The sequence below is a fragment of the Colobus angolensis genome, unplaced genomic scaffold (assembly GCF_000951035.1).
Source record: "Colobus angolensis palliatus isolate OR3802 unplaced genomic scaffold, Cang.pa_1.0 Scaffold61, whole genome shotgun sequence".
Taxonomy (NCBI): Eukaryota; Metazoa; Chordata; class Mammalia; order Primates; family Cercopithecidae; genus Colobus; species Colobus angolensis.
Window position 1 is genome coordinate 7155511 of NW_012119710.1, and position 19208 is coordinate 7174718.

Consider the following 19208-nt stretch of genomic DNA (forward strand, 5'->3'; position numbering starts at 1 on the left):
AGGATATATAGTAAACAAGTGAATAAATATACAGGAGAGTGTGAGTAAAAATGAGGAAGAATAACATGAGATGAGGGGCAGTGTACATGGGGTGGGGAGAGGGATTATTTTATAAAGGTGGTGAATGAAGGACTCTATGACTGGGTCACATTTAAGGAAAGACCTGAATGGAGTGAGGAAATATTATGCATAGAGAGTAGCAAGTGCACAGGCCCTGAGGTTGGAGCAGGCTTGGAGTTGTGAAAAACAGCAAGGAGAGCAGCCTGGACAAAATGGAGTAAAACACAGGTGAAGCAGCAAAAGGTGATGTATGTCAACTAAAATAAGAATGAAGGAGCAGAATTAACAATTTCAAAGCATTTGCAGAAAGAAAAATGTACATTTTTTTGTTTCTCAGTATATTTTTTAAACACTGTAAAAGTTGGTAGCAATATACAAAGAAATGCTTTTATTTTTACTCAGTTTTTCTGGTACTCTAGTTATTTTATCCTTTTAAAATTTAAAACATGAACATGTTGCTTCTATAAATCAGTAATGACACAAATATTAATTCATATGAGATGCTATATGTACATATTCTTGATAAAATGTGCCAAGGAAAAGCATATACTTTCATTTAATAATATGTTTTCTTTTAAACAAAATGAGGACTCCTGGAACAGTATTCACCGAAATAAATTTAAAAGCATTAGGCTCAACTTTATATTCTGCTCCCTAAATTAAGTATTTAAATTATTTTTGTTAAATATTAGTGTATTACTCAGGGTTCTACAGAGAAACAGAACCAATAGAGAGAGAGAGAGAGAGAGAGAGAGATAAAAGGAGATTTATTATGGGAACTGGCTCATGTGAATATGGAGGTTGAGAAGTCTCACAATATACTGTCTGCAAATTGGAGAACCAGGAAGGCCAGTAGAGTAATTTGGAGTTTGAAGATCTGAGAAACGTCAGGACAGGGTTGTGGAACTTGTATAAGGCTTGGAGGCCAAAGGCCCGAGAAACCAGTAACTCAAATGTCTAAGAACAAGAGAAGATGAATGTCTCAGCTCAAGAAGAGACACAATTCATCCTTCCTCCACCTTTTTGTTCTTTTCAGGTGAGCCCTCAGCAGATTGAATAATGGTCACCCACACTGGGGAGGGCAGATCTTCCTTACTCAGTCTCCTGATTCAAATACTAATCTCTTCTGGAAACACCTTCACAGACATATTAAGAATAATGTTTAAGCAGCTATCTGGGCATCCCTTAATCCAGTCAAACTGACACATAAAATTAACCATCAGAACTTGCCACATTACATTTAATCTGGGCACATTTTCCATGCCTATGGAAAAATTCCCCACTTCATGGGAAACCTTCATGTACTTTTACTAATGGACTTGTTTTTGCTCTGGTTTTATGTATATTTGCATTGGCATGTGGTAGAAAAAAATGCATGTAGAATAAGTGAATACATTAATATCTTTAAGGTTTTTGGCAAAGAAGCCCCAAGATGTCTTAGCCATTCTTGTCCAGGTGTTATGTTTCTGGACATAATGTTTCTTTTTACTTAGACAATAGACTTTTAAGCAGGCATGGCAATCACTTCAGGAATTTAACTTATTGTGGACCTTAAATGTGATTCAGAACATGGAGAAGATCCAAGAGAAATGAAACTAGGTTATGGTGCATTCTACAATGTTAAACTGACCATCCTTGAGACAATTTTGCCTTCTCAACAACTTTCTTGAATGCACTCTTCACTTCCTTGTTCCTCAGACTATAGACCAGGGGGTTCAGCATGGGGATGACCATTGTATAGAACACAGATGCCATTTTGTCGGTGTCCATGGAGTGACTGGAGCTGGGTTGTAAGTACATGAAGATAATAGTCCCATAGAAGATGGTGACTGCAATGAAGTGAGAGGCACAGGTGAACAAAGCCTTCCGGTATCCCGTAGCTGAGTGCATCTTTAGAATGGTGATAAAAATGAATATGTAGGATATCAAGATAATCAGGAGAGCTAAAAAGACATTGAAGCTCACAACATAAACAAGAACAAGCTCGCTAACATGTCTATCAGAGCAAGAGAGAAACATGACAGCTGGAATATCACAGAAAAAGTGATGAACTTCATTGGACTTACAGAAAGAGAGACTAAATGTGTCCCGAGTGTGGATGGAGGCAGTCAGGAAACCACAGAGGTAGGAGCCTATGGTCAGACGAGCACATACACTTGTTGTCATGGTTGTGGTGTAATGCAGGGGTTTGCACACTGCCGCATAGCGGTCATAGGCCATTGAGGCCAAGAGGTAATTTTCCACAGTGGCAAAAGCTACAAAAATATACATTTGAGCAGCACATGCATTGTAGGAGATGACCTTGTCTTCTATAAGGAATCCAGCCATGACGGTGGGAGTGATAGCTGAAGAGTAGCAAAAGTCCACTAGAGACAAGTTACTGAGAAAAAAGTACATGGGATTGTGGAGACAGGAATCCCAGAATATCACTACAATAATTCCCAGGTTTCCAACCAGAGTGATAATATAGATGAAGAGAAACATTATAAAGAGGGGAACTTGCAGTTCTGAGTCATTGGTTAGTCCTAGAAGAATGAACTGTGTTACTTCTGTCTTATTTTCCATCATTGCTTTGGGAGACTCACAGGATGCTTGTAGCAATACAAAAAGGAACAATGTGATAAATAAATTGAATTAAAATTGAAAAGTATAAGTACAATATGTATTCCTTCATTGTAGCAATAACTTGTACTTCAACATTCCCTAGAAAAAGTGTGGCCTTGACAACCAAAGGTAGTGCATTAATTATACAGAATTACGTACTGTTGAAACTGAAGAATCTTAATAGATTATTTGCACAATTTTTAGATATTATAAATTTGTAAACTCATATGTAGAAAATTTACTAACCTGATCAAGATGACTCATCTAGATGCATCTGTCTGTCAATTCACCTTTCCTGAGCACAGTAAAAGCTGACGCATGTTGCTAATTTCCCAAGAACTTGTCTAGACATTTTAGATATATATTCATTATTTCCTTGCAACGATATTATGTATTTGATTAGTTGTTGCATTCATTTAAATTATGAAGCACAGGAGGTTGAGTAACATATTCATGTTTATACAAGTATTAAATGGCAAGCCATGCTTTGGATCCATACCAACTTTTGAACCCATGCTGAATGGTTCCTAAGTCTAATGGTCGAAACTGAATTTAAATCAAATGGAATACAACTCAATTTACAATCACTCATTGTCTCCTTTGGTACAAACTTAGTGTTTTGGGTTTCACAATGAAGTAAGCGAGTAATATATGCATAGTGAAAGTGGTGGGATAACTGGGTTGTTAGGGGCATGTTCAACTAGCAGAAACAATTCTGAGAGAAGCCTATCATCAGATATGGCAGATACAGAGCTTGAGTTCTTGGAAGAGAGGCATGTCAGTCCACCACTTACCACCTGGGAACCACTGGTTCTAATCTAATTCCCTTAAACATCACATTTTCTTCTGTAAAACTAAAACAGTAATGTGACCTACTTTGAGATAGTATTGTGAGAATTAAATAAGATAATCCATTAAAAATGCTAGATGTTAAGCATAGCCTAATGAGTGCTAGTTATAATAGTAAATATTATTAGGATGGGTGATAATCTTTTTGTTGGTTTTATACAAGTGGATGGTGACAAGCAGGGCTGCAGGCAAGGGTGAGTTTTGAAATATTGAAGCTCCCATCTCCAATTTTCTTTTCCTCCATACTAGGACCACTGAGATTTTCTGTTTCTTTCAGGTTGTTCTTCCTCCAAGCAAATGATTGTCTGCCCCGGAAAATTCATGCGAGCCTTTCTTTTTCTTAATTTCTCCCTTGAAATCCATATTTTAGTGTGGCTAAAAAAGTTTCTTTTTCCTAAAGTCATTCTTTCTCTTATTACTGTTATTCCATAGTTAAAGATTAAGGGTTAAAATTTCCTACTTTATCGACTATCTTTATTTAACTCACAGATCTGATTTGGTGGCAAGTTCCATGTGATAAAATATGGTTTTTGAATCTCTTCTTGATTAGGTACAGTATTTTATTATTTATTTATTTATGTTGTTTTTAAATTTCAATGCTCATTTTAGATACAAGGGTTACATGTACAGATTTGTTACGTGGGAATATTGCATAATGTTGAGGTTTGGAGTATGGATCCTGTCACCCTGGTGGTGAGCATACCATCTGATAGGTAGTTCTTAAGCCCACCCTCTCTTTCTCCATTAGTCCACAGTGTCTATTGTTCCCATATTTAGGTCCATGTGTTCTCATCATTTAGCCCTCACTTATTAGTGAGGACATGAGGTATTTGGTTTTCTGTTATTGTGTTACTTTACTTAAGATTATGGCCTCCAGATTCATCCACATTGCTGCAAAGGATGTGATTTCATTTTTTATGGCTATGTAGTATTCCAAAAATCTGGTGTACAGATTTCTTCAAAAACTTAAAACAGAGCTACTATTTGACCCAGTATATACCCAAAAGGTAATAAGTCATTTACTAAAAAGACAAATACGTATGGTCAACCTAAATACCCTTCAATGATAGATTGGATAAAGAAATGTGGTACATATACACCACAGAATATCATGCAGCCATAAAAAAGAACAAGATCATCTCCTTTGCAGGGACAAAGATGGATCTGGAAGCCATTATCCTCAGCAAACTAATGCAGAAACAGAAAATCAAATACTGCATGCTCTCACTTTTAAGTGGGAGCTGAATGATGAAAAGACATGGACACATGGTAGAGAACAACACACACTGGGGTCTGTCAAAGGGTGGTGGGTAGGAGGAGGGAGAGCATCAGGAAGAAAAGCTAATGGATGCTGGGCTTAATACCTAGGTGACGGGATGATCTGTACAGCTAACCACCATGGCACATCTTTAGCTATGTAACAAACCTGCATATCCTGTATGTGTACCCCTGAACTTTAAAGTTAGACACTTTTTTAAAAAAGACACTTGTACCTGTAAGATCATCAGCACACTATTCACAGCAACAAATGTATAGAATCAACCCTGGTGCCCATCAGTGGTAGACTGGATAAAGAAGTTGTGGTATGTATACGCCATGGAATATTACACAGCCATGAAAATAAGAATGAAATCAGGAACAATACTTTAAATCTTTGTATTTGGATTGGGGTCTTTAGAAGGGTATCCAACCAATACTAACTACTGTTTCCTACTGTCTTTCTCTGAAACACTTGGCAACTTCACTTCCCAAGCCTGAGGTATGAAGATGTTATGTTGCTAACTTTAACATACATGACTGCTCTTAGCATACACTATATTCTACCAATAATAAAACCTTTATATATAAATAATATGTGTGTGTGTGTGTGTGAGAGAGAGAGAGAGAGTTAGGTATTATTATTGTTATTATTACTTTATCATTAAGAACATTGAGAATTTGAGAAGTGATGTGATGCTCCAAAATTATATGGCTAGTTTGAGAGTCAAGATTCAAGAGTTAAATCCATCTTCAATCTAAAGTCAAAACTTTCAGCCACATCACTGTCAACATATGTAGATGTGCTAATATTAGTAAGAATGAGATTAGTAAAAAAAGTTAAAACACAGGTCATAGCTTGTTAATTCATTTAACACCCTTTTGTAGTTCAAAGAATGAACATTTCACTCTTTTTTGTTTGTTTTTGTTTTTTTACCGCTCATGAGAAGCCAATACATAACGAACAGATAAAATTACCACCTAGTCAATCAGAGTATTATTTATCTTATCTTTTGTTCATATCTTTGGAGGAAGAAGCATGTTTCATAAGAACCACTAAATTTCCTATAATGGAACATTTATGCCCTACGCCTACCTCAGTATTTTAGAAAAAAATGTTGAAAACACCTATTTCTGCTCTCAAGTAACTTATAGTAGGTGTAGCTGCCCCACTGCTTTTGCATGAGTTACACTTCTCTCTAAAATGTTTCTTAGATATAGAAGCTTACCTTACAGCTGGATGAGCAGAAACAGTCAATACAGAATAGTTTGTCTGTAATCAGAAAATCAGCCATGGAATACTGCATTAATATGTTTGGAGAAGCTTGCTCTCAGGTACTGGTCAACAGGTTTCATGGTCTCCAGGCATGGAAAAATAAAGGGAAGAGCATTAAGATGGAACAAGTCCTGAATCTCCTATTAATTCTTTCTGGGAACTTAAAGGAGTTACTTATCTTCCCCTTTCTCGAGAAAATAAACATGTTAAAATGACCTCTCTCACATAATTCACAGAATTGCATCTGTAAATAACAAGTAAGTGAGGGCTGTAAAACATCTTGCTAAGGGGTCATCGTGCGAAAGTCAGTCAACGTAATTTTTCACTTGGGATGTTTTCCCTGAGCAGGGTTGAAGGTTCATAGCAAAGCCTCAGGTCAGAAGGCATGCATGAACTAAAAACAATTATCCTTTAGATGAATAAATGATGATCCGCAGAGCTTTGTACACAGTGTGGTCTCTCTAAAACTACATCATGTTGGGAGTCATGTTGGGATTTCAAATGCTAATATATGGAGATATGAGGAGAATTATAAGGGCATGGAGATCTCTGGAGATGTTCCCTGTGAGAGGATCTACAGCTCCTCATTCTACTTTCCTGGCGAAGAAGCAATTAAAGCTGCCAGTGGGGATGAAGCTTATTATTTTTAATATACGCACATAATTTGTGTGCATATTAAATTTGTTATTTCTTTTTTCATTCTCTAATGAATGCATAATTTACATACAGTAATACCCAGTATTAATACACACTTTACTGTATAGTTCTAAGAATTTTGTCAAATATATGGTCACATAATGACTACAACAATTACATTAAAAACATTTTCTAAGCTTACTTTTTGGTAACCTCTTTTCCCCCACCTACTATCCTAGCAACAAGTAAATTGTTTTTGTCCAAATAATTTTGCTTTTGCTAGAATGTCTTTAAATATAATCCTAGAATATGTAGTCTTTGAGTCTGGCATCTTTCACTTTCACTTAGCAATTGAAATCCATATATATTGTTGCCTATGTCAGAGTTAAATCTTTTTTATTGTAGAAGAATATTGCATTATGTGGACATTATAGATTGTTTTTCTCATTGTGCAACTGAGGAACGTTTGTACTGGTTTTAGAGTTTGGTGAGTAGAAATAAAGCTGATTTAAGCATTTCATTAAAGATTTCTGGGCAAGGCACTGTAGCTCATGCATGTAATCCTAGCACTTTGGGAGGCTGAGGTGGGTGGATCACTTGAGGTAAGAAGTTTAAGACCAGCCTGGTCAACATGGCGAAGCTCAGTCTCTACTAAAAATACAAAAATTAGCCAGGCAGGGTGGTAGGCACCTGTAATCCCAGCTCTTCAGGAGGTTGAGGCAGGAGAATTGCTTGAACCTGGGAGGCAGAGGCGGAGGCTGCAGTGAGCCAAGACTGTGCCTCTATATGACAGCCTGGGTGACAGAGTGAGAGTCTGTCTCAAAAAAAAAAAAAAGATTTCTGAGGTGAACATAGATTTTCATTTCATTTGAATAAATATTGATGAGTCAGACTGAATTGTTGTATGGTAGGCACATGTTTATCTGAATAAGAAACTGTCAACATCTTTTCTGAAGATACTCTATTATTTTGAATTCCCACTAGCAGTCCATTCAAATTGTCTCACCTCTGTATCAGCATTTTATATTTAAAAATTTTGTAATTTAATTTTTTTTACTTCTTTTTGTTTTTCTCTAAGACATCTCCTTAAGAATTTTCTTAACACTTACCTACCTTATCACCACAGTTCTGGCCTGGGGATGCTTTTCTTTTCCAACAAAGGAGACAGATTCATCCTTTTGCACGGATTCATCGTTTGCACTGTTGCTTCTGAGCCCACAGTACACTCCCAAGCAGACTTATCACATCTCTCTTAGTACAAGCGAGTGTCATGGTTAAACGTTTGTTCTGTGCACCATGGTTGCTTCACCTCAAATTTGAGTGAGAAATGTAGCCCTTCCAATTTCAGCTTCCTTCTGTAAGGAAGAAGAAAATATTATCTTGTCATTCATGAAAGATTTTCAAAAAGATAATCACATGACATATTTATAGAACACAATACACTTTCTACCACATATCAGGTGTTCAATAGGTTAAATATTAATATTTATTATTTATAATATTTTCCATAGATAGGTCACAAAAATAGTGGTACACAAACAATCCACCTACTTTTCTACATGTGTATGCCCCATTCCAGCTAGGCAGGACATGTAATAGTTCTAGATAATGAACTATAGAAAAAATTGTAATGTTGGTTGAACCATACATACTACTCTCCAGTTATCTCATCTCCTGCTATGATAATCAAAAGGCTTAATGTTCCAGCAGGTGCAGAAACAGATGATGATACCTTCATCAGCAGGTGTCTTTGAGTGACCACATAGAGCTTTTCACTTAGCCAGACAATCTGTGTGACAGACATGTAGTAGCATAAGTAAGAAATAAATCTGTAGGATGCTGATATTTATCTTCCAAAATATCAGATTCTAATACTTGGAATTGGTAAATTATACCTTATGTGACAATTGCTTTGCAGTTATGATCAAATTAAGGATAGTGAGACGGAGATTAATCTAAATTATTCAGTGGGCTGTAAATGCAGTTACCAGTTCCTTCTAAGATGGGGGCAGGAAAAATGATAGATTAGAATATTTTAAGGGCCTGTTACTCCACAGAAACACAAAAAAGCAAGCAAAAACTGGCACAATCAACTTTGTCTGAACTCTGGAAAATAGTCAAGGATCTACAGAAATAAAGAGAATGATGATTCAAGAAAAATGTGACCTCACATGACATTTTTAGGAAGTATCTGTTAAACTGCTATGTGACCACAAGTAAAGAAACAAAGACATCAGAGGCCACATATGACAATAAATACATTCTTTCAAATATTTTAATAAAACTCACTAAATAAACAACTGTACTCAGGGCAAGCAAAAACAAATGAAACTGGGGGTAGGAGGGGAGATAATTTGACTTCCAGAATTACCATACTATAATATTAAAAATGTCAAACTTTCAACTGAAAATAAGAGACATATGAAGGATCAAGAAACCATTTCCAATTTACAAGAAAACCGAAATTGTCCTGAGGAAGCATAAGCGTTATACCTAGAAGACAAAAATCTTAAATCAATTGCCTTAAATGGGCTCAAAGGGATTAAGGGGAAAAATTGACAAGGAACTAAAGAAAACTAGGACAACATGTTTCAATACATAGTAAATATCAATTAAAAATACAAATTACTTTTAAAAAAACAATTTCTGGAGCTGAAAATTACAATGAGTAAAATAAAAATTTACCAGAGGGTTTTAACAATATTTGACAAAAGAAGAAAAAAAATCAGTGGATTTCTTTCCTTCCTTCCTCCCTCCTTCCCTCTCCCCCTCCTTCCCTCCCTCCCTCCCTCTGTCCCTTCTTCTCTCCCTTCCTTCCTTCTTTCCTTCCTTCCTTTTCTTCCTTCTTTCTTTTTGAGACAAAGCCTTACTCTGTCACCCATGCTGTAGTACACTGGTGTAATCATGGCTCACTACAGTCTCCACCTCTTGGCTCTAAATGATCCTCCTGCCTCACCCTCCCAAGTAGCTGGGGCCACAGGCATGCACCAATACACCTGGATACATTTTCTTTTTTTTTGTTTTTGTTTTTGTTTTTGAGTCAAGATTTTGTCATGTTGTCCAGGCTGGTTTCGAACTTCTGAGCTCAAGTGATCCATCTGCCTCAGACTCCCAAAGTACGGGTATTGTAGACATGAGCCACCATGTCTGGCCAAATCAGTGAATTTCTAGACATGTCAATTAAAGCAATCTGGTCTCAGGAGAAGAAAGGAAAACAGAATGAAGACAAAATGGAAAGAGCTTGAGACCTCTTGCATGTCGTCAAGTATACCAACGTGAGCACAAATAGAGTGCAAGAATGAGAGGTCAAATAAAGAAAAGTTAGTAAGAAATATTTGAAGAACTATGGCCACTAACTTCCCAAACTTCCCAAACTTGATTAACTTCCTATATAGGTGAAAGTTTACAGAGGTGTTTGGGTCATGAGAGCACAGCTCTCATGAATGGGTAGATCCCTTCATAGGCTAATAGATTAATGAAATCATGGGTTAATGTATTAATTAGTTTTCATGGGACTTGGACTTGTGGCTTTATAAAAAGAGGAGATCTGAGCTAGCATGCTCAGTCCTCTCACCATATGATGCCCTGTGCTGCTATGAGACTTTGCAGGGAGTCCCCACCAGCAAGAAGGCCCTCACCAGATGTGGCCCCTCAACCTTGGACTGTTTATTCTCTAAAACTGTGAGAAATAAATTTATTTTTAAAAATAAACTATCTAGTTTTGGGCATCCTGTTATAAGAAAGATTAAATGAACTAAGGCAATTAATGATGTTGAACAACTTTTCATATCCCTGTTGACATTTTGTATGCCTTCTTTGGAAAAATAGTTATTCAAGACTTTTACCTACTTTTAAATAGAATTAATTTTTACTATTGATTTGTAGGAATTCCTTATATATATATTTTTTTCAGATAGGGGTCTCACTCTGTCACCTGGCTGAAGTGCAGTGGCACAATCATGGCTCACTGCAGCCTCAGCATCCTGGCTTCAAATGATCCTTCCACCTCAGCCTCCTGAGTAGCTGGGACTATAGGCATGCACCACCATACCTGGCTAATTTTTAAAACTTTTTGTAGAAATGATGTCTCACCATATTGCTCAGGCTGGTCTCAAACTCCTGGCCTCAAGCTACCCTTCTGCTTTGGTCTCACAAATGGGAGCTACCACGCCCAGTCCTCCTTATACACTTTAAATAGTAATACTTATCAAATGTAATGTTGGTAAATATTGTCTCCTATTCTGTAAGTTGCCTTTCTATGTTTTTGATGGTTTCCATCACTATGCAGAAACAGTTGGTTGTAGTTCCACTTATTTTAGCTTTTGTTGCCTGTGCATTTGGTGTCATATTCAAGATATCATAGCCAAGGTTAATGACAAAAAGTTTATTCCTTAGTTTTTTTTTCTAGGGGTTTCAAGATTCAAGTATATGTTTAATTTTGCATCTATTTGAATTTATTTTTGTGTATGGTATAAGATAAAGATTCGTTTGAGTAAAATATTTTGCAAAGATCCTACTTTTGCATGTAGATATGCAGATTTCCCAATACTATTTCTTGAAGAGACTTTCCTTTTCTCATTATGTATCCCGGGCTCCCTTGTCTTCCATATGTCTATCTTTATAGAAATATAGTACTGTTTTCTTTACTGTAGTCTTTGTAATATATTCTGAAATTAGAACTGTAATGTCTCCAGCTTTTTTCTTCTTTGTTGGGATTGTCTTGACTATTTAGAGTCTTTTGTGGTTTCGTATTAATTTTAAGACTATTTTTCCATTTCTGTAAAAAGATGCCATTGGAAATTTCAAGGTGGTCGCATTGAATCTGTAGTTTGCATTTAGTAGTATGATCATTTTAACATCATTAATTCTTCCAATTCGTGAACACAGATATCTTCCAATTTATTTGAGTCTTCTTCAATTTCTTTCACCATTTCTTGTTATGTTTTAAGTGTATGTCTTTCACCTTCTTGGTTAACTTTATTTCTAAGTATTTCATGGTTTTTCATGAAAAATAGGATTTTTTAAACTTTTTTTCAGGTAGATTATTGTTAGTGTGTAGATATGCAACTGATTTTTGTGTGTTGATATTGTATCCTGCAGCTGTACTAAATTCATTAGTTCTAACAGGTGTTTCCTAGTAGTTTTTAAGATTTTCTGCATATAAGATGACATCTTCCATGAACAGAGACAGTTTTACCTATTTCAGTGTCTTTTCTTTCTTTCTCTTACCTAATTGTTCTGGCTAGGACTTTCAGTACTATGGCCAATAGGAGTGGTATGAGTGGGCATTCTTGTCTTGTTTCTGATCTTAAAGGAAAATCTTTCAATTTTTAACCTTTGAGTATGATACTAGCTGTGGCTTTTTATGTAGGCTTTATTATGTTAGAGTACATTTCTTTTATATCTAGCCTGGTTAGAGTTTTTATTATTGAAAGGTGTTAAATTTCATTGAATACTTTTCTGCAACTATTCAGATGATCTTGTGATATTTATCATTCATTCTGTTAATGTTGTCTTTCATATTAATTGATTTAAACTATGCTTTCACCCCAGAGGTAAATTCCACCTGATCATGGTGTATGATTCTTTTATTGTGCTATTGTGTTAGATTTACTAGTATTTTGTTGAGGAATTATTACCTACAGTCATCAGAAATATTGTCTGTAGTTTCCATTTCTTGTGGTACATTTTCCTTGTTTTGAATATGAGAATAATGCTAGCCACATAAAATTAGTTTAAAAGTGTTCTTTTTTCTTCAGTTATTTGGAAGAGTGTGATAATAATTGACCTTTCCTCTTTTTAAAAATGTGTGGTAAATTTCACCAGAGAAGTTATCTGGTTCTGGGATTTAATTTGGGGGAGGTTTCTGATTACTGATTCAATCTCTTTACTCATTATTGGTCTGTCCATACTTCGTATTTTTTTGTGATTCGGTCTTGGTATGTTTTATGAATCTAGGAATTTATTCATTTCTCCTGGGTTATCCAGTCTTGGCAAAAAATTATTAATAGTAGTCTTTTATAGTCCTTTTTACTTTGGTGGTATCAGTTATAATTTCACATCTTTCATTTTTAAAAACGTTGAATCAAAATTTCTCTTTTTTGCTTTAAGTCTAGCTAAGCATTTGTCAATTTTATCTTTTCAAAAAACTAACTCTTGCTTTCACTGATTTTTCTATTAGTTTTCTATTTTTTAGTTTTTTTCTGCTCTCATATTTATTTTTTCCTTCCTTCTTCTAATTTTTAGTTTAATTTGTTCCAGTTCTTTGAAGTGTACAGTTAGATTGTTTATTTGAGATCTTTCTTCTTTAATGTAGCCATTTATTGTCATAAACTTCATTCTTAGTACTGTTTTTGCCACATCCCATCAGCTTTGGTATGTTGTGTTTTTGTTTCCATTTGTCTCAAGATATATTCTTTTTTATTATTTTATTTTTAATTAAAAAACAATAATTATATATTTAAGGGGTAAAGAGTATTTCAATATATGTATATACTGTGGAATAATCAAATCAGAATAATCAGCAAACCAATAAAATCAGAGATGAAAAAGAAGACATTACAACTGATACTAAAGAAATGCAAAGGATGATAAGAAACTGCTGTAGACAATTATATCCCAACAAATTGGAAAACCTAGAATAAATAGATAAATTCCTGGACATATAAAACCTATTAAGATTGAATTTAACAAACAGAATATCTGAACAGACCAACAATGAGTATTTGAAACTGAATCAGTAATAAAGTCTTTAATCAAAGAAAAGTGCCGGACCTCATGGCTTCACTGCTGAATTCTACAAAAAAAAAATTAAGTTCTTTAGAATTTTTCACAAACTATAGAAAATAATTGAAAAGAATGGAACACTTCCAAACTCATGCTATGAGGTCATAATTACCCTAAAACCAAAACCAGACCAGGACACAGAAAGAAAGAGAGCTACAGGCCAATATTCCTGATGAGTGCAGATGCAAAAATAGTCAACAAAATGCTAGCAGTAAAAACTCAACAGCACATTAAAAAGATCATTCACTATGATCAAGTGGGATTTATACCAGGGATGCAAGGATGGTTTAACACATGCAAATCAATAAATGTGATACATCACATTAACAAAGAAAGGATAAAAACATGACTATTTCAATAGATGCAGAAAAAGCATTTGACAAAATTCAATCCCTTCATGATAAAACCTCAACAAATCAGGTATAAAAGGACTATAACCTTCATATAATAAAGGCAACATACAATAAATCCACAGCCAACATTGTATTGAATGAGAAAGAGTTGAAACCTCTTCCTCTAAATTCTCAAACAAGACAAGCATGCCCACTTTCACCATCACCATTCAGCATAGTACTGGAAGTTTTAGCAAGAATAATTAGGTAGGAGAAAGAACAAAATGTAGTGAAATTAGAAAGGAGGTAGTCAAATTGTTCCCGTATGCAGATGACATTATCTTATATGCAGGAAATCCTAAAGACTCCACCAAAAAACTGTTAGAACTAATAAACAAATATAGTAAAATAGCAAGATAAAAAGACAACATACAAAAATTAGTAATGTTTCCATACATCAATATCAAACTGTCTGAGAGAAATAAAGAAAGCAATCCCACTTACGATAGCTACAAAAAATAATAAAATACCTAGCAATAAATTTATCCAAGGAGGTAAAGTATATCTACAAGGAAAACTACAAAACAGTGATGAGAGAAATTGTAGCTAACACAAATGGAAAAACACACCATGCTTATGGGTTGAAAAAATTAATATCATCTATTAAAATGATTATAGTGCTCAAAGCAGTCTACAGTTTCAATGCAATCCCTATCAAAATACCAATGTTATTTTTCAGAGTTAGAAAAAAGCAATTCAAAAATTCATATGGAACCACAAAATACCCTAAATAGCTAAAACAATCTTATGCAAAAAAAGAAAAAGCTGGAGGCTTTACACTATCTGACCTTGAAATGTGCTATAAAGCTATAGTAACCAAAACAGCATGGTGTTGGTATAAAAACAGACACACAGACCAACAGAACAAAATAGAGAGCCCAAAAATAAATGCAGGAATTTACAGCCAATTGATTTTCAATAAAGGAGTCAAGAGCACTTAGTGGGGTAAAACAGCTTCTTCAATAATTGGTGCTGGGAAAACTAGATATCCACATGAAAAAGAATAAAACTAGACTATCTCTCACCATATACAAAAATTAACTCTAAATGAATTAAGGACTTCAATGTAATACCCAAAATTATAAAACTACTAGAAGAAAACATAGGAAAATGTTTCATGACATTGGTCCACACAAGGATTTTTTTAGAGAAGACCCCAAAAGCAGCAACAACAAAAGCAAAAATAAATAAATGGGACCACATCAAATTAAAAAGCTTTGGCACAGCAAAGGAAACAATCAGCAGAGAAAAGAGACAACATACAGAATGAGAAAAAATATTTGAAAAGTATACATTCAACAAGAGGTTGATATCCAGAGAAATGTAAATCAAAACCACAATGAGATATCACCTTGCCCCAGTTTTAAAATAGCTATTAACAAAAAGATTAATTATAACAAATGTGGCAAAGATGTGGAGAAAGGGGAACTCTTACTGTTGGTGGGAATATAAGCTAGTAGAGTCATTATGGAAAACAGTATGGAGGTTCCTCAAAAAATTAAAAATAGAACTACTACATGATCCAGCAATCCAACTACTGGGCATATATCCAAAGGAAATCAAATCAGTGTGTTAAAAAAAATCTGGACTCCAGTGTTTATTGCAGCACTATTTATAATAGACAACATATGGAATCAACCTAAATGCCCCTCAACAGATGAATGGATAAAGATACTGCTGTATATATACGCAATAGAACACTATTCAGCCTTACAAAAGATGAAATCTTGTCATTTGCAATAACATGGATGAATCTGGAGTACATTCTATTAAGTGAAATGTTGGGCACAGAAAGACAAATACTGCATCATTGCACTTATATGTAGAATCTAAAAAAACTGATCCCAGAGAAGTTGAAAGTAGAATAGTAGCAGCAACTTGGGAGAATAGTGGAGAGGCAGAGATGGTGAAAGGTTTGTCAGCAGGTACCATCTTACAATTAGATAAGAATTAGTCCTGGTACTCTATTGTGCAGTAGGGTGAGTCTAGCTGACAAAAATGCATTATATATTTTCAAATATCTAAAAGAGGGGATTTTGAACAGTCTTACAACAAAGAAATGATAAATGTTTAAGGTGATTCATGTGCTAATTTTCATCAATGTACAATGTATACATTTGTCAAAATACCACATTGTGCCCCATAAATATGTACGATTATTATGTTTCAATAAAAGGAAGAATATCCTGCTGTATTTGACAAGATGGATGATCCTGGAGGACAATATGCTAAGTGAAATAAGCGAGTCATAGAAGGACAAAATACTGCATGATTCTACTTACATAAGGTATCTAAAATAGACTTACAGAAAAAGAGAGTAGAGTGGTGGCTGTCAGGGGCTGTGGCGGGAGTGGGGGAAATAGGGGGCTGAGCTATGGTTAAATGGGTATAAAGTTTCAGTTATAAAAAATGAATACGTTTTAGAGATCTGCTTACAACATAGTGCCTATAATTAACAATACTATATTGTACACTTAAAAATTGTTAAAAGAGTAGATCTTATAATAAATGTTCTTATCACAATTAAAAGAAAAAAAGCCATGATGCTGAAATAAAGACTAATGGACATGGGAGATAATAATTTTAGATGCAGAGTTAAATTGGGCTCTCTGAGTATATAATATTTAAAATGACATATAAGGAAAGAACACGGTAGGCAAAGAGACCAAGATGGACAGCATTCTGCGGTGTGAATGTGCTTTTTGTGTTCAAGAAATAAAGATTAATTTGCTGGATCATAGAGAGCAAGGAGAAATTTGGAAGAAAATGAAAGAAGTGGCAGCAGAGAGGTTAAGCAACTTTTGTAGGCCACAGTTAGAAAATGTACTCTAAGTACAATCAGAATCTAGATTTGGGGCATAAAAGCAAAATTTTAGTTTTATACATGTTATTTTTGAGACATCAGTGAGAAGTTTAATAAAAACCTGAAAATATAAGCATCTCAGGATGGAGCATTAAAGAACACCTATAATCAGAGTATGAGTACAAGATAAAAAGCCAACAAGGAAAACCAGCAGAACATGCAGCAAAGTTGGAGAAAGAAAATACCAGTTAAACCACACATGTTTATAGCAGCTTTATTCATAACTGCCAACACTTGGGAAGCAACCAAAATATCCTTCAGTAGGTAGATGAATAAAGTGTGATACCACTTGATAATAGATAATATTCAGTGCTAAAATGAAATGAGCTATCAAGCCATGAAAAGATGTGGAGAAAACAGATGCATATTACTATGTGAAAGAAGCCAATATGGAAAGGTTACATACCATATGATTTCAACTATCTGACATTCTGGAGAAAGCAAAACTGTGGAGACAGAAAATGATCAGGAGTTGTCAGGGGTAAGGGAGGAAGGAAGAATCAATAAGTAGAGCATAGAAGAGCTTTAGAGCAGTGAAACTACTCAATACAATACTATAATGATAAATACATGTCATTGTACATTTGTCCAAATCCATAGAAGGGACAACAGCAAGAGTGAATCCTAATGTAAACTATGGTTTTGGGATGATAATGATGTGTCAGTGTAGGTTCATCAATTGTAAAAAAATGTAGCACTCTGTTGGAGGATATCTACAATGAGGGAGGGTATACGTATGTGGGGGCAGAAGGTATATGGGAAATCTCTGTACTTACCTCTCCATTTTAATGTGAACATAAAACTGTTCTTAAAAAGTCTATTCAAAACTAAATTTACACTATAATACTAAATGAATTACTTAAGTCCTTTATATAAAAACTAGCCACACTCCACTTACTTCTGAGTAAATTTCTCCTTCTAATGCCTATGTGCCCACAAGGGCATAAACATGTACATTTTTGTGGGCTTGTTGGTGTCCCTGTTTAACAAGTATCTTTGCATTGGAATATGGTAGAGAAAATGCAAGTGGAACGAGTGAGTGAACCAAATGTCATTAGTAAGTTTTGACCAGCAAGTTCCAAAAATCCTAACATTTCCCTTTAGCCTTCCTCGTTCAGGTGTTACATTTCTGAGAATGCTTTATTTTTATTGCATAATTGACTTCTAAAGAGGTAAGAATATCACCTCATGGACTTAAATGTATTGTGGGGTTTCAAATGTAACTCATTGCGTGAGGAAGGTCTGAGATGAGTGAAACATTTTTATGTATACAACAGCGTTAAAATTCCAATCTTATAGAAATTTTTGCCTTCTCAACACTTTCTTGAATGCATTCTTGACTTCTCTGTTCCTCAGGCTGTAGACCACAGGGTTCAGCATGGGGATGATCATAGTGTAGAACACAGATGCCATTTTGTCTGTGTCCATGGAGTGGCTGGAACTGGGCTGCAAGTACATGAAGATGACTGTCCCATAGAAGATGGAGACTGCAGTGAAGTGAGAAGCACAGGTGGATAACGCTTTTTGGTGTCCCTTAGCTGAATGAATCTTCAAGATGGTGATGAATATGAACAAGTAGGAGATAAAGATAACTAGAAGAGCAAAAAAGATATTAAAGCTTGACATAAAAACCAGAATCGCCTCACTAATGTGTTTATCAGAGCAAGACAGAGCCATGACTGCTGGAACATCACAGAAAAAGTGATGTACCAGATTGGACTTACAGAAAGAGAGACTGAATATGCCCCCAATGTGGAATGAGGCATTTAGGAAGCCACAAACATATGAGCCTAGGGCCAGACGAGCACATACACAGGCCGTCATGGTGGTGGTGTAGTGTAGGGGTTTGCACACTGCTGCATACCGGTCATAGGCCATTGAGGCCAACAAGTAATTTTCCACAGTGGCCAAGGCTACAAAGAAGAACATCTGAACAGCACATGCATTGTAGGAGATGACCTTGTCTCCTCCAAGGAACCCAGCCATGACCTTGGGAGTGACAGTTAAGGAGTATCCAAAGTCCACCAGAGACAGGTTACTGAGGAAAAAGTACATGGGGGTGTGGAGATAAGAGTCCATTAGAATCAGCAACATCATCCCCACGTTCCCACACAGAGTTAGGAGGTAGATGAAGGTGAACAAGATAAAGAGGGGGACCTGTAGTTCTGGGGCATTGGTTAGTCCTAGAAGTATGAACTTTGTCATTTCTGTACAGTTCTCCATCGGTATTATCAGGGAATCATAAGATGTCCTGTAGCAATGAGAAATAAAGCAATAGAGTGATAAACAAAAAAGAGATTTAGAAATGTGTAAATACTATATGCATTATGTAATTAGAGCAACAATTCATACTTCAAAATTCTATAGATCTAAAGCATAGGCTTAATAACAATCTTTAATGCATTATCTACACAGTTGCAATCTGTTGAATCCAGGGGATCTTTATAAATAATATCCCAATGTTTCCATTTTATAAATTTATAAA

The 19208-nt window shown here is 35.3% G+C and overlaps 2 protein-coding genes across 2 annotated transcripts; both read right to left on the bottom strand.

The window, feature by feature from the left end:
• Window positions 1-1680: 1680 nt before the first annotated feature.
• Window positions 1681-2628, bottom strand: LOC105527189 (olfactory receptor 5B3). The gene has a single exon (XM_011963471.1). The coding sequence runs from the start codon at window positions 2626-2628 to the stop codon at window positions 1681-1683; it is 948 nt and encodes a 315-aa protein (XP_011818861.1).
• Window positions 2629-17958: 15330 nt separating this feature from the next.
• Window positions 17959-18992, bottom strand: LOC105527190 (olfactory receptor 5B2). The gene has a single exon (XM_011963472.1). It carries the CDS (start codon window positions 18944-18946, stop codon window positions 18017-18019), a length of 930 nt encoding a protein of 309 aa, XP_011818862.1. The 5' UTR covers window positions 18947-18992; the 3' UTR covers window positions 17959-18016.
• Window positions 18993-19208: the final 216 nt, after the last annotated feature.

Bases quoted from the DNA above. Each gene is read 5' to 3' on its own strand.
- LOC105527189 (XM_011963471.1), bottom strand. From the start codon at position 2,628: ATGATGGAAAATAAGACAGAAGTAACACAGTTCATTCTTCTAGGACTA.
- LOC105527190 (XM_011963472.1), bottom strand. From the start codon at position 18,946: ATGGAGAACTGTACAGAAATGACAAAGTTCATACTTCTAGGACTAACC.